Source organism: Anser cygnoides, chromosome 13, assembly GCF_040182565.1.
Source record: "Anser cygnoides isolate HZ-2024a breed goose chromosome 13, Taihu_goose_T2T_genome, whole genome shotgun sequence".
Classification (NCBI taxonomy): Eukaryota; Metazoa; Chordata; class Aves; order Anseriformes; family Anatidae; genus Anser; species Anser cygnoides.
Genome location: NC_089885.1, coordinates 11,957,256 through 11,972,453, shown reverse-complemented (window position 1 = coordinate 11,972,453; position 15,198 = coordinate 11,957,256). Strand labels below are relative to the sequence as shown.

Here is a 15,198-nt window from a genome sequence, read left to right as displayed (position 1 = left end):
GGGCTGCTCCCAGGGCCGTGGCAAAATGTGCTGGGGGGGATGTTCCGACGGGCAGGGCTGTGCCGGGGCACCACGGGGCTGCGGGCGGGTGGAGAGGGGCCTGTGCGGGGTGGCCAGGGTGGGCACAGGGCACGGCGGGACAGGCTGCTGGGGCTGGGCGGGGGTGCCCAGGGTGGCGTGGGATGCTCGGGGCCCTGCACCCTGGGCGGGGTGGGACCCCCAGGACACCGCGGGGACCCCCGGGGCCGTGCGGGCTGCCCGGGGCGGCACAGAGATGCTCACGGCCACGCCGGGATGCTCAGGGCGGTGCAGGGCGCCCGGGGCTGTGCGGAGATGCCCGGGCCGGGGCGGGTGCTCCCGGGAAGGGCGCTGCGGGGTGCCCCGGGCGGTGCCGGTGCCGGTCCCGGTGCCCCCCTCCCGGGGGTCGGTCGGTGCCGGTGCCCGGGCGGGGTTCCCGGGGCCTTGGCGGTCCCGGGGGTGCGGTCCCGGGCGCGCCGGGCCCCGCCGGGCCGGGTGCCCTCTCCGCGCATCCCGCAGGGCGGTGCGGGTGCCGGGGGCCGCTCGGCGTACCGGCGGCGGCACCGAAGGGGTGCTGCGGCGGCGGCCCCTCCCCCGCCCGCCCCCGCCGTGCACGCGCCGCGCGCTCCCGGTGCGGGGTCGGGCCGGACTGAGCGGAGCGCGGGGCGCGGAGCAGCCGCCGCCGCCGCCGCCGCCCCCGGGCATGGCCCAGCCGCGCCGCCGCCCCCGACGGTGAGTGCGCCCCGACGGCCCGGGCCGGCCCCCACCGGGAGGGAGATGGAGGGGGGGGGGGGGCGCACCGGGAGGGGGCAGCGGGCGGCCGGGACGGGGCTCCCAAGGGAGGGCGGGGGCCGGGGCCGGTGCCGGGGGGCCGTGCCGTGCCCGTGCCGTGCCCGTGCCGTGCCGTGCCCGCCGTCCCGCGCGGCGCGGCGGGGGTTAACGGGCGGGGCGGCGCGGCGGGGAGGGCGGCGGTAACGGCGGGGGTTAACGGGGCCGGATGAGCGGCCGCGGCGAGCCGGCGGGTTGCCATGGCGACGGGCTGAAAGGGGGATTGTGCGCCCGCCCAGCTGCGCGGCCCCCCCGGCACGGCTCGGCTCGAGCCGCTCCCGTCCCGTCCATCGCGGCTCGCCCCGCACCGCCGGCCCCATCCCATCCCGGCCCGGTTCGGCCCGGCGCGGCGCTGCCCGGGGGCGGGGGGACCGAACCGAGCCGGGCCGGGCCGGGCCGGGCCGGGCAGGGCGGCGGGGTGCTGTGCCGGGGCGGTGCTGTGCCGGGGCGGTACTGTGCCGGGACCGAGCATCCCTTGGCCAAGGGCAGGGGGAGACCCGCGGCCCGGCCCGGCCCGGCCCGGCTCGGGTCGGCTCGGCTCGGCTCGGAGCTGGCACGGGCTGGCGGAGCTGCCGGCGTTCCCGGCCCCCGTGCCCGGCGTGGGGCCCGGCGGCGGGCGCAGCGGGCGTACACCGGGCTCCGTCGCACCGGGCGTGCCCGTCCCCGAGCAGGGCGAGGAGCACGTGGCGCACGGGTCGCTGCCGGGGGCTCCGCCGCCATGTGCTGCGGCCACGTCGTGCTCGAAGCCGTGCGGCAGGACAGCCGCCGTCGGCGGTGGTTGGCGTGACCAGGGACCGCACCAAGGGGTGTGCTGCAGGCGGCCAGCACGCCCCCGACAAGGCAGCCCTCGTCCTCACCCCACACCCTCCAGCCAGCCGCTCTCCGCACCACGCTCTCCCCGACGGCAGCGTGTCCGGGTGCCTTCCCGAGGCTGCACGACTCCCTCGGGGAGGTGGCTGTGGCGTGAAGCAGGAGGGCTGGAGGTGCCCCCGTTGCCCATCACGCAGGGGTGCTCTCGGGAAGCGCAGGTACCTCCTTGTCCCCCCCGCGCTGGACCGGAGCATCCTCGGCACCCCCCGGGGCAGGGCTGGGCGCCCCCAGGTCCCCGTGGGAGCAGGGCTGTGCGGGCGGCAGCCACCAGAGCCGGCGTCTGCAAAACGGTTAAACGCTGACATTTAGAGGTCACACTTTTAGCACCGTGCATGTGTTTGCTTCATTTGCATTTGCAGTTAGCCCAGATCCTCGGTTTGCCGCTTGCATGTGCAATTGCCATGGCTACACGCACGGTCGGGATGGGGAGCTGGGTTGGACACCTGCGAACGCGCGGCTCCGAACCTCCAGAGCGAACGGCGCCGAGACGCGGGGCAGGCTCCGGCCGCGGGCACGTGGGCGCCGCGCAGCCGTGCGCTCGGGAAATGGAGCCCCAGTGCCCATCTTGGCAGGGGCTGCGTGCCGCCGCCTCGCGCAGCCTCCCAGCGCCCTTACGAGCCCAGCGGCACGCGCCTGGGGCAGCCCTGCTGGAGAGGAAGGCTGAGCCCGTGCCGAGGATGCTGCCCTGCACCTTACAGCTGGATCTGCCCCTTTTCCAGACCCCGTGCACAGGCTCTGCCCCGAAGGGCTGGTGTGGTGGTGCCGGGCAGGTTGGCGCTGCCTCGCCCCGTGCCCAGCAGCCTGCCGGGGCTCCAGAAGGTGGTTTGGGAATTGGCAGGGCGCTCGCCGAGGCTGCAGCTGTGGAGGTGGCGGCTTCCCTGGGTCTCCGCAGGGTCCGCTCCGTGTGCTTGGGGTTTTTGTGGGCAGGGACACAACCCAGGGGGCTTTTGACCAGGATGACATTGAGCCCGTGAGGGAGAGCAAGGAGACAGTGGCTGCCAAACCCTTCCGACAGGTCCCTGTTGGCTTTGCCGTTGTGTCAAGGGCGGAGGGATTTTAGGACCCCTGGTTTGGAAGGGACCTGGAGGTCATCAAGTCCTTTCAGCTCCACCTAAGCCATCCCTGACCAACAGCAGCTCTGCCAGCTCCCGAACCTCCCCAGTGACCGTGGTTCTGCCGCCCCCCCAGTGCCTCGCTGCAGCCTTCCCTTCCCCTTCCTGCCAGGAGCAGCCTCTGTGCGGCAGGTGGGCGAGAAAGGAAGCCCTTGGAGCCATCCAGAGCCAACTGTGGCCTTGGACAGACCTCCGTGGTATGTCCAGGTGGCAATGATGGCAGCCGCAGCGGTGAGGAACCCAGGTGGATGTGCGGAGGGATGGTGGGAGTCAGCGTGGATGGGGCACAGAGCATGGCGTGCTGCTTTCTGGGCATGGCCTGAGGAGGAGCCACAGAAGAACCTGAGGGGTTTCACGCACAGCACAGGAGGGCTGAGCATCCACGAGGTCTGGGCCCCGGTGTGAGTGCAGAGATGGGCACCCAGGAGCGTGGGACAGGGACAGCCTGGCTCTGTCCTTAGGGCTTTAGTGCCGCTGGGATGGGACGGTCATTTGCTCCCTGTGGCATCCCAGACAGAAATTCCTCTGCTGCTGAGCCGCGTTTATCTGCTGCTGCTGACAGAGCGTTTTGGAAGGCTCTTCTAAACCAGGGCCTGGCACTTGAACCTGCATCCCCAGCCAAAGCCAGGTCCGTGGCGCGGAGGGCCTCTGGGCGAAGGCGGCTGGCAAGGGCACGCCAGCAGAAGCAAGCAGGATGGGTCCCGGTGCTGGGTGCTCAGCGGAAAGCCGCGGCAGAGGCGGAGCTGCGTGGTGCCGCACGCTGGCCGAGAAGCCCTGGTGGTCTCCTAACGTGACGTGCCCGGGGACGGGGGGCAGGGAGAGGGCTCTGCCCGGCGCTCTGTGTGCCGTCCTCAGCAGGATTCTGCAAGGCGTGTGAGGGGAATGAATAAAAGGTCCTGCCATTGCCAGCGCTGGCAGTTTGAACCCACATCACTCGGCCCCTGGAGGGAGTCTGACTGAGGGGGAGCCGGGGGGGAGCGGGAGCTCGGGGCTGCAGCTGCCACGTCCTGCCTGCTGCGTGCGGCGCTTGGAAGTTTTGCCTGCCGAGGAGGATACGTGCCAGTTGTTTGGTCACTTGTCTGGGCTCACGAGAGGTGATATTGAGGCGCATGATGAAACCCGTGCTCCTGCTTCTTGCAGGCACGTGGGGAACCTCTGCCCTTGCTGCGTTGTCCGTCCTGCCGGGAGCAGGGCGCGGGGCGATGTCTGCGGGCAGGGCTTTGTGCCGGGCAGCGCTGTTTGGGCTGGGACTGCCTTGGCAAGGAGCTCTGGGGATTGTTGGTAAAGAAGCCTTGTTCCTGACACTGCAAAACGCAGAGCAGTGTAGTAACATCTGTTATTTTCAAACTGCATCTCAGCGTGAGCATACCCTGCGAGGTGCCTGGCAAGCGGAGCTGAAGCTCTGCCTTGTGGACAGATGCTCCGGCCGTGCCAGCGGAGCAGGTGGCAAAGTTTGGGAAAGGTTGCGTTAGGGAGCATTACAGGGCTCTTACTGTGCCTGAGCCGTGTTTGGGTCTGCGCCGGGGCTGCTGGGGCTCTCCGAAGGCGAGGCTGTTTGGCAGAGCCTGGCCAGGAAGGTTTCTGAGACGGGCACGGGGAGGAGACTTCTGAGAACACCCTTGGTGTCACGGTCCCTTCTGCAGCAGATTTGCCCAATGCAGCCCCTCGCGGGGAGCTGCCACCCTGCGGGAGCACGAGAAACGCCCCGGTCTGCGGTGAGACCTGCGGGTCGCTGGCCACGGAGGTGGCCGCGCACAGAAAGCGACTGAACAAGGCAAGGATCTTCGGGCTGGGAAAGAAACAACAGAGGATGGATCAGGTACAGCTACAGAAATCACAGGAGGCCAGGAGAGAAAGGACGGAGGTTAACTGCTCCCTGGTTCTTGCCATGCAAGTACAAGGTCACATCAAACGCCGCTAGCAGGAGGTGCAAACCAGGAGGAGGGGATCTGCCGCTCACAGACGTGCTGCCAGAGCACACAAGTCCTCAGAACAAGGTGTTGCGAACAGCAAAACCTTACGCTGGCTCCAGGAGAAATGGGACAAGTTCAAGAAGGACAAGAGGTTCCCTGAGGACCAGTAAATACACGGAGATACGCTTGGACAGCTCCTGAGCTGCAAATTGCTCATACTTCAGACTACCGGCAGGAAAGTGTGCAGGGCAAGGCTCACCCTTGGTTTGAGCCGTTATTTCCATGACGTGCCCGTGGGAAGGGTGCAGCCAGCAGGAAGCTCTGGGCTCTGCACAGGGTTTATCCCCTCCCAGCTCTGAGCTGGCACGGGGCAGGCCCTTGCTGAGTGCAGGATGCTCCCCCCGTGGCAGCTGGGTTCCTGCCCCGGTGCTGCCCCAGAGCTCGCTGCATGCAGGGGGCACCGTGGCATCACGTGGGATCCTGTTTGGGATCCTCTCCCTCTCCTCCCATCCCCTGGCCCTGCCTGCTGTCTCGCACTCACATCAGGAAACAGTCCCAGTTCTGCTCCTGGTTTTGTGCCCGGCTGAGAAAAGCCTCGTGTCCCGCTCTCGGTGAGGGTGCAGCTCAGCATGGGGTGCAAGAAGGCTGTCCTCCCAGCTCCCGGCTGGTTTAGCAACACCCAGGGACAGCAGGGAGCCACGAGGCCGGGCCTGGGAGAGGTCTTCTTGTGTGAGGAGAGCCTGTGCTGGGCTGGGAGACGAGGGCACGGGGCTGGGCTGTAAGAGGACGGGCCCTGGGGAGCTTTTGTCCTGTGTCACGCATGGAGGAGGCCAGGAGGTGGATGTCCGTGGTGCTGCGAAGTTGCCGGTGGGAACATGATTTCCATCTCTGTCTCAGTGCCATTTTGTTCACCGTTGCCACCGGGCTCTCCTGTGAGAGGTTGCTCAGATGCTCACACGCTGAGGTTGCTTTGATGCTCGCAGCCTTAAGGGGAGCCACGCAGTCACCTCTCGGCCACAGAAACCTCCTCCGGCCCCCGCAGGGAGCAAGGCTTCAAAGCGGGCATCTGCCGAGGCAGAGCCGTGCTCGGGGACCTCGGCAGGGAGCATGGGTGCGTTCCTGGCACCGGGGCCGCCTTTCCTTGGCACTGCTGGTCCCTGCAGCCTGCCTGCTTGTCCTGCTTCATCCTCGCCTCCCAGGGCATCCACAGGCTGCCTGATTTGCTCCGGTTCAGCTTATTTCTTAACACTAGGCAGCCTTTACAGTAAAACACATTAAAGGATTTTTGCCAGAGGTTTAAGGCTTTCTGCTTTTTGTGCTTGAAGATAGAAAATATGGGAGGAGAAAGCTACAAGGGAAAAATATCAAGTACATTTTGGATTAAATTTAAACAGGCTTCTTTCCTAGCTGCTGGCTTGCCTGGCCTCAAGTCCTCAGCATGCCTTAGCAGCACGAGCAAGAGGGATTTGCAGAGCCGCCCTGCTGCCGGCTGACCCTCCAGCCCGCGTGTTCTCTGTGGTCTTCTTCATGGTCATGCCAGCTTTGGCTTTGTTTTGGGAACACGGGTGGCCCATGGCTCTTGCTGCAGGTGGAGACTGAGCAGAGGCTGCTGTGTGCTTGGGCTGGGCCGTCAGCCCACCTCCATCCCTCCAAGGCACAGGAGCTCACCTCAGCCCTCCCGGTGCTCCCGGACAAAGCTTTGCCAGCAGCGTTATCCTTGGTGGTGGGGTGGGGCGAGGATGCGGAGGGGCAGGGCGGCTGCTGCAGCACCTATGTGCCTGCTCCGGGGGCGCACAAGTGTGAAATTCAATTTGTAGATAAGCCGTAGCGGGCGAGGAGCGCAGGCCCTGGCGTCTGCGGGAGGCAGGCAGTGTCTGGAGCAGCACAGCCTGCATGCACGGCGTGTCCTGCCTGCCAGCTCCTGGCCAGGCTGACGTCACCTCGCAGAGCGGTGGCTGCTGCAGGACGTGGCTGCTCGAAGCCGTCTCGTGTTCTCCTGGGGTCTGCAGCCCCGAGCTCAGCCCCCATCCCTGCACAGGGCCGGGGCGCAGCTGGCAGCAGGGGGGGGCTGATGCTCCCAGCACCAGCAGCAGGTGAGCTGGGTGGCTTGCAAGGACAGGCGCTGTGAGCGGGGCTGGCTCTTCCGGCAGCGGGTGGCATTTTCCCACCTCCATCTTCTTGAATTCCCTTCCTGATGTTTCCAGCGAGCCCTGCTTGCTGGCGGACGCAGAGGGAATGGGCATTATAGTCTCAGCAAATGCAGCTCATGCTGTTCTTCTGTTCTTCCCGTGCATTGTAACCAGTGGTTGCAACTCCCTTTCTCCTGCCCCGCTCCAGAAGCGTCTGGGTCTCCCCTCCCCGAGCGCTCTGCAGAGCGGGCAGCAGCACAGCCCCTGCTGCGGGTGAGGAGAAAGCTGCCGTGAGCGGGGCAGTGCGGCCCCCTGAGCACTGAGCAGTGCCCCGGTGCTCCGCAGGGGCTGCCGCCAGCGGTGCAGCCCGGGGAAAGCCACAGTGCTGCGAGGCAGTGGGTGGCTGCTGGTGCCACCGGGTCTGAACAGGCACCAGTGTGGTGGTATTAGGACGATCAGCCTGTCCTGCTCTTCCTTGCCAGTCTTGGCTTTCCAGCATCGTGAGGGAGTGAGCCTAGCCCTGCTGCCTGCACTGTGATCCTAGAGGGGTGGCTCCGTGCGGATCACCTGCACGCCCCTTGCACAGGGATTCGCTGTCCTTGTGGAGCCGCTGTGCTCCACAGCCTCGCTGCCTCGGTGGCTGACTTGGTGTCTGGTGGTGCAAGACAGGGCGGTGCAGGAAGGTGATGGCTGTGCGCTGCCAGATAACTTGGAACATTATCTCTGCACAGGGAAACAGAATAATTACATTGTCATTCAGCTTCCATGGAAAGCTAGTTCCTGCTTCTCTCCAACCATGTTCCTTATATTTGTTCTTTGCCCCATTATTGATTACTTTCATGCTGTATCATCCCCATAACCTGGCTTACAGTTCTGCCCCATGAAACTTTGCTCAGCTGACGAAGTGATGGATAGTGATATCAGAAGAAATAGGTGATTGGGACAGGTGTCAGTAAAGGAAACAATCCTTTATCAGCTCTGCTGTTGAAACCGGAGGTTCTTACAACTGCATTCCAGATTACAACCTGTGATTAAGTGGTTTTGGCTTCCTGCTTTGAGTCAGTAGAAATGAAACACTGACGGCTTATTTTGGTGTAGCTGTTCCTGTTCAAAGCGCTCTTGGATTTTGTTGTCCACCCTCTCCAGTCGCATTCGCAGGAAGTCTTTGTATTTTAAGCTGCAGTCGGTTCCTCTCTGCCCAGCCCACCTCTTTACATTTATAGAGCCTCCTCCGGACCACGCTATTCCACGGGAAGCATTGGCTGTGTGCGCTCAGCCTGCCTGCGCTCCCTGGTGCTTCCCCAGCCTCCCTCCGAGCGTGCGTGAGGCTGTTGGCACGGGCGGTGGTCGGGGCAGGGCAGTGTCCCATGCAAGCTGACCCTTGCCCAGTGGCCAGAGGGGGACCCTGGCCTTGGTGCACCTGGGTGCCTCGAAAGGAGTGTGGGGGACTGGGATACAAGACATTTTGGGTAAGGACATGCCATCAGCAGCTGGGTTTCGTACTTGCTGTTTAGTTTGGGGCCTTTCAGAAGCAGGGGTGTCACTGCATGAAACCAGCCTCTCTGGCACTGAAGTCTCCTTTCTTTATTAAATTTCAATCCTGCTGTTGCAAACTCAAAAAATACAAACATGTTTGGACGTAGAGTTTTGGAAGCTTGTTCCTCTGAAAAGAGTCTCGTGTTTGTGTAATTGCTCCCTAAAGTGGTTCAGTCATAACAATTAGTGTTAGAGGAAAAACTGGGGGCCCTGCTAGGCGCCGTTGTTTCGGAGGTGGTTGTTGGGGAGAGGACACAGAAGCCGCTCCTCTGGCAGATGTGAGGGGGATGGCGACGAGCAGCTGGGATAATGTCAGCGCGCAGCTCGGCGGAGCTGGGAAAGGAAGTGCGGGGAGCGCTGCTTGTGCCGGCAGCGCGCTCTTTGCTGGGTGAGATTTGCACTCCAGTCGCTAGCTGCCGAGTGTTGATCTCGGATCCACGAGTGAGCTTGTATTGCTTCAAAGTAGGTGCCTGGTGCTTGTTTGCGATGTGCTGGAGAGCAAGCGAGCTGTCTCGGCATGAACTCTGCGCTGGTGCCAAGGGCTCGCTGTCAGCTCGCCCCGAGCAGGCGTCTGGCGATTCTGGGGTTCTGCAAACGCACGCTCACATCGCCAGTCAACCCGCCCGCACGAAGTGAGCACCGGGGCGATGCTGCCGCTCGCAAAGCGCTATTTCCCTAGCATGGCCGAGGTGGTCGATGCCCCACAGGTCCTCCCACCAGCCGGGCACTGCTCCTGGAGGTGCCCGGTGCCCTTCAGGTGGCCTTGGCGGTGGGCCCAGTGCTGGGCTCGGCCCGTTGGGTGCTGAAGGAACAGCTCCAGCCCCCGGGTGGTGCTGGGGGCGGCCAGGCGCTGGAAGGGCTGCGGGCCAGGCCAGCCGAGAGGCTAGCAGCGTGCCCCAGCAGCCAGAAGGGCTGGCTGTGTCCTGGGGGCTTTGGGCTTGGCATGGCTGAGGGAAGGGAGCCTCCTGCTCTGCTCTGCGCTGGTGTGGCCTTGCCTCCAGTGCTGCGTGTGGTGTTGGGTGTTGCAATGCAAGAAGGATGTAAAGCTATTAGCATCCAAGAGGGCTGTGAAGGCGGTGACGGGCCTAGAGGGCAAGATGTGTGAGGAGAAGCTGAAGTCCCTTGGTTTGTTCAGCTCCGAGCAGAGCAGGCTGAGGGGAGGCCTCATGGCGGCCTCACAAGGGGAGCGGAGGGGCAGGCGCCCTCAGTGCTCTCAGGTGTAGGGTTTGTTTTTTGGGTGGTTCTGTATGGAGCCAGGAGTTGGACTCAATGATCCTGTGGGTCCCTTCCCATTTGATGATTCTAGGAGCAGCTGAGGACACTTGGGTTTCTCAGGACTGGAGAACAGGAGGTTGAGGGTGTCCTCAAAGCGCCCTACACTTCCTGAGGAGCGGATGCGGGGAGGGAGGTGCTGCTCTCTTCTCCGGGTATGCAGTGACAGGACGTGTGGGAATATCTCAAAGCTGCACCAGGGGAGGTTCAGACCAGACATTAGGGAAAACTCCTTTACCAAGAAGGTAGCTGGCAAGGGAAGAGCTTCCTAGGGAGGTGGTAGATGCCCAGCACCTGTCCGTGTTTGAGGTATTTGGATAACGCTCGAGATAAGTTTTAAGCTGGGGTCTGCCCTGAAGTAGTCTGAATCAGTCTCAGTGATCTCTGTGGACCCCTTCCAACTGGAACTACTACTCTACCCTACTTTACACCATTCTGCCTGTCTAGCCAGCCTGGACCGGGCCTGTTTAGGCTGCAGTACAGCAATGCCCCATCTGGCTATTGCTAAGGGCGCAGGGCGCAGCATGTGCAAGCCTAATGCAGGGGCTTCTGGACAATCCTCCAGGGCTCTCTGATCTGCCAGGCTGGGTCAGGCGCTCTTCCTTCACTGCCAGTTGTTCTGGCTGGGGAGCAAGTGTGTGTGTATCTGTGCCAAGGCCGTGGCACTGTGTTTGCTGTTTAGACAGTGGTTCTCATTAGCCTCTGCCCCTGCAGGGAGGCATTTGTGAACTGAATCTGTGCAAGCGGCAAGGTGAGGGAGAGGAAAGCTGCTGCCGTTTCTTTGCGCTGAGGTCAGGAAAGCTGCAACGTGAGATAATCCAGATTATTTCTACCCAGAATGTGGCACTGAACGGCCTACTTCCAGCAGCTGTCTGTGAGCGGCGTGGAAGTCCGGCAGCCCACCAAGAGGCTGCTGCCGCTGCCCTCTTCACAGCCAGGGATCTGTCCCACAGCCTCTTGCTTGCACAGCAGCTGCTTGCTGTGCCGTGCGGCCCTCCCCCAGCTTTCTGCACGCTCCTGGGAAGCGGTGAGTGGGAAGGTCAGTCGAAATGGAGACCGGCTCAAGGTGAACATGTGGCCCACACCCAGACAGCCCAGGCTGTCAAACACGATTGTCCTTGGATCCTCTATGGAGGCCACCCTGTACTTGCATCGGCAGGATTGGGTGCTTACCCCACCACTGTCCCTGCTGCAGTGCTCACTGGCTGTCCTTCAGCAGCATCGCCGCTCCCTGCACAGTGACACTGAGATACTTCCTGCATTTTTGGAGCTTCTGATCTAAATGGGAGTTGGAAGTGAGCCAGGTTATGTCACCCGCTGGGTTGTGTGCCTTCTGGAGCAGGCAGGAGCAGGGCATCAAACAGTACACTGGAATCAACACCAAAAATCATAGAATCATAGAATGGCTTGGGTTGGAAAGGACCTTAAAGCCCATCCACTTCCACCCCCCCTGCCATGGACAGGGATGCCACCCACTAGATCAGGTTGCCCTGGGCCTCGTCCACCTGGTCTTGAACACCTTCAAGGTATGGCTCACCCTCAGCTTCTCTGGGCAGCCTGTTCCAGTGCAAACGAATGTCTGGAAAGGCAGGAGTGTGGGCAAGGGAAAGGTCTGCCTAGCTCCTCCTTCCCGAGACGGGCAGGATCTGCTTCTTCCTGAAGGACCTTTCAACAGGCATGGAGGAAATGGGGACAGGCCATATCGCAGCAGGAAGCCGTTGGCACGACAGCAGAAGTGGTGCTGAAATTTCTAGGGATTTGGGGCAACATTTTTGCCGTTCTGAATGGGAGCTCACGAGGATCTCGACGTGTCTGGGAGTTGTCTAAGAGCTTCTGTCCCACATATGTTCCTGCAGCACTGAGGAACTTAACTGATGCTTCTCTTGAGGTCTCTCATCTTTCTTCTCCCCAGGGCACTGGATGCACAGTGGAGTGTCCCATCAGCTTCTGGTGTTCAGCTTTGCTTAAGTATTGGTGAAACTGTGGGTAGAAGTTAGAAAAGGCAAGTCACAGGGAAGTACCTGGCAATTGAAGCGAATGAGGGTGAGGTTTGCGGCTGTTTTTCCTTCTGTACCTGCAGGGTGACTGTGGTGCCGTACTGTTGGAGGTGTTGCAGATGCGCCTCTGGGAGGAGGACGAGATGGGGGCACGGGGCTCTCAGTGAGACCTGCAGAGCAGAGGACAGCTGTGGTGGGTTCCATGCTGCTGGGAAGCTTCCATAGCGCTCTGCTCCCTCAGAGCCACCTACACACTGATGGTTTCATGGCTGAGATGGCTCTTGTTTCACTACATGGTGACAAATGCTGAACCACCGAGGGCAGGGACAAAGCTGCCAGCCAGGGGAATGAGAAGTGTAGGGGACCGGGCTGGAGGGGACACCAAGGTGTCATTCGCTCTGTCCACCTGCCTTGGAGCACCCTTTGCTGATGAGCTTACCTTTACTTTTTCCTGGTGTACACCTGGCTCTCCTTTCTTAATGTGAAAGTGTCTCCTGTCACCAAAGGAATTACGTACTTCACTCACAAGAGCGAAGCAGCAATATATTTATTGATGAAAATAGTGATTTAGCAGTGCTTAATTGTGAATGAGACAGTGATTTAACAATTTTCTAATGGTAAATGTGACATTAACAAGATTCGTGATGGCAAGGCCACTTAATTATTTACTGCATAGAGGAGAGGGTCAGACTACAAGCCTCAGGGAGACCCTCACATTGAGCCATAAGGTTCAGAATGGAGGTCCTTTTGCCGTCCAAACTCCGAGGAGTCTAGATATGACCGGATCCTATCCCAATCCCAGACTTAATAGTTTATGCCTAGAGGACTGTATGCACATCAATCCTTTATGTCACTTAGCTAAGGTTACAAAGTTGGAGCACGCTTAGTAAATTACTTGCAAAGTTTCAACAAGCTAGCTAGCAGTCACCTACTGAGCGTCTGTCACAGGTAAGGAATCTCTCGACTTCAGGGAGTAGCCTTGAGAGGCGTCCCTGCTCAAGGAGAAGATGCTGGCATCCAGCCCGCTGCAGCGCAGGAGAGCTCAACAGGCTCTGGGCTCTCGTTTATTTATGGGGTAAGAGGACTGACGACTAGTCATATGTGCATGCCAGCTGTGTTTGGGTGGTGCATGCTCCCTTAGCCCTTGGATCTGTCTCCCCCGAGTCCACCTTGAGCCCAGCTCAGCTACCACGATGGGATGCATCCATCACGGTCACCACCGATGGCTATCGCCCATGGAGGGTCAGGCTTTGGGGCAGAGGGAGGATGCTGCCATGACTACCGAGCACTGAGTTCAGCATCAGACTGTTCTGGGCTTTTTTTTGCAGCAGCCTTTTCACGTTATAAAACTGTATCTGCTGACATGGCTTGTCTTCTAGGCTTTTGTTCAAGGCCATGCTTCCCAGGCTTTTTGTGGCCTTGCTGGTCTCCTGTGGCCTCTCTTGGTTGGCCCAAATCTTTTGGGGGGTGAAGCAGTTCTCTAGAGGAGAACAGCATAATTGCTTGATGTATCTTTATGAGCTGGAGGAGAGCTGAATAACGAAAGGCAGTTCGTGTGCCTTTATAAGCTGTCCTTTTACACATCCTACTGTACTTGCCCGTTTCTGTGACAATGACATGCTGGCTCACGCTCAGTTTGTACTCCCCTGTAGCCCTTTTGACCCTTCTGGCAGAAGCACTGTTGCCTTTTCTTCCCCAGCCTGCATTTATGCTGCTGCTTTCTCCTGCCAGCGACTCTCAGCCCTGCCCATTACCACTCAGCCCTCTCTCCAGTTTGTCAGGAGCACGTCAAGTTCCAGCCCTGGCCTCCGAAGCCCTGGGTGTCGTGTGCAGATTTTAAAACGTACTTCGTTCTGTCATTTAGGTCACCCAGAGAAATGCTGAGCGGCAGCAGCAGCAGGGCAGACCTTGCTGAAACCCTGCTTGTCCCCACTCAGTGTAACTGAGTGCCGCTGGTAGCCGTTTATTGCTGTGCACAAGCTCTGTGATGGATTGAATTCCCAGAACTGCTCCCCCAGTGCTGCAGGACAGGGAAATGTCTGCCTGCAGCATGGATGAGAAACCTGGTGTCAGAAAGACCCGCTGGGCGCAATGCATTGCGCTTAACCACCGCTCCGTAATATTACCCTCGAGCACCAACCCAGGCCAAAACCGTCAGAGGGTGAGAGCTGAGGACGGCTGGCAGAGAAATGCCGGGGCCCAGGGACACGGGCACGTCAGCCCGGTGCTGCTGCAGCTCCTGTGCTGCCGAGGTTTCTGCAGCATCGCCGGCCAGGCAGAAGGCACCGGCGGCTGGCAAGAGCCGAGGTCGCTGCCTGCTGGAGGAGAGCAGCGAGGGGGCTGGCGGGGAGGGAAGCAGCGGGGTGCGGATTGCTGGGAGGGGAGCGGAGATCCGACGCGAGGGCCCGGCCTGGCGGCGCTCGCCCACAGCTCTCAGCCAGCAAAGGTGTGGATCCGGCTCTTCTGGCTGGCGCAGGGACGCCTCGCTGTGCATCTGCAACCGCGGCTTCGCGGGATCCGCCTGCTCAGGTTTCCATGGAGAGCGTCTTGTTGTTGGGGAGGGAGCAGTCTGGCAGACAGTACAGTCGTGGAAATACCGATACAGCGTTTGTTTTCCAAGATGCATGAATAAAATCATTAACAGTTAGCAGCCTCACTTCCTCCGCTCGCACCAGCCGCCCTCAGCGGTCTGGCAGGCCGACCCAGGATGCCTGCAGCGTCTTTATTCTCCCGGCTCCTTGCTCGTGCGCTCGTCACGGTGTCCCCAGCTTGGCCATATCTGCCCAGGCGAGCCTGGTTTCACTTCCAGTTGGCAGCCTCCATTTCCTACTGGCAGCCTCCAGTGCTCGCGAGGGCTGCGGGGAGGCAGCAGCCACCTTTGCCGGGGGGAAGAGCTGGGCTCACTGGGAACAGCGGGAGGAGCCGTAGGCGGCTCAGCCCGGGGACGCTTTGCTCCCACCTCCCGTGGGATGCGAGGGAATAGCTTCCCGAACGAAGCGTCCTCTCTTGGATCTTCTCCTTCGTTACTGCGTGTGCTTGGGAAGGCTGGGGGCAGGCTGCCTTCGGCCCCGCCGCGGAGAGCGCAGGAGGCAGCGATGCAGGGCTCCTGCTGCAGCCCCCGAGAGCGCCGCTGGCTGCCGAGCCCTCGGTGGAGAGGGCTGAGCGCTGGTGTTGGTGGCAGCCTGTCAATATTAAATTAAGGCTAAATTCCCGTACTAAACGTTACGTTAACACGAAGTTACAGCAGAGAGCGCAGAGCGCAGAACAGCAATATGCGGGTAAGATGTGTTTCGGGGGGATTGTAATCATCCCAAATGAGGCGTTTGAAACCCAGGGAGTTCCAGATTTAGGGCTTGCATTGTTTTTGTTTTTGTAATTGAAAACCAATCCAAACATAGGAGGGTTTAGGAGCATGTTGCTGAGATTGTTTGGGTGCCTTTATTCTGTGCTGCAGGGGCATCGGCAGATGGAGGAGAAAAGTCTTTAAAAAACGATGGAACCAAGTCTGGAATTACAAATGTTA

General features: G+C 61.0%; 1 protein-coding gene across 4 annotated transcripts in view; it reads left to right on the top strand.

The window, feature by feature from the left end:
* The first annotated feature begins 615 nt into the window (after positions 1–615).
* NLGN3 (neuroligin 3) overlaps positions 616–15,198 on the top strand; it is a 35,178-nt gene continuing 20,595 nt past the window's right edge. For 3 of the 4 annotated variants that reach the window (XM_067004781.1, XM_067004780.1, XM_067004779.1), the window contains exon 1: positions 616–750. Coding sequence is in view for 1 of the 4 variants with exons in the window: in XM_048075108.2 (XP_047931065.2) it covers positions 14,948–14,953 (6 nt within the window). In the remaining 3 variants the exon portion in view is untranslated. Of the gene's footprint in view, positions 751–14,573; positions 14,954–15,198 lie in introns of those variants that run through there. The other variant, XM_048075108.2, reaches the window with a different exon arrangement.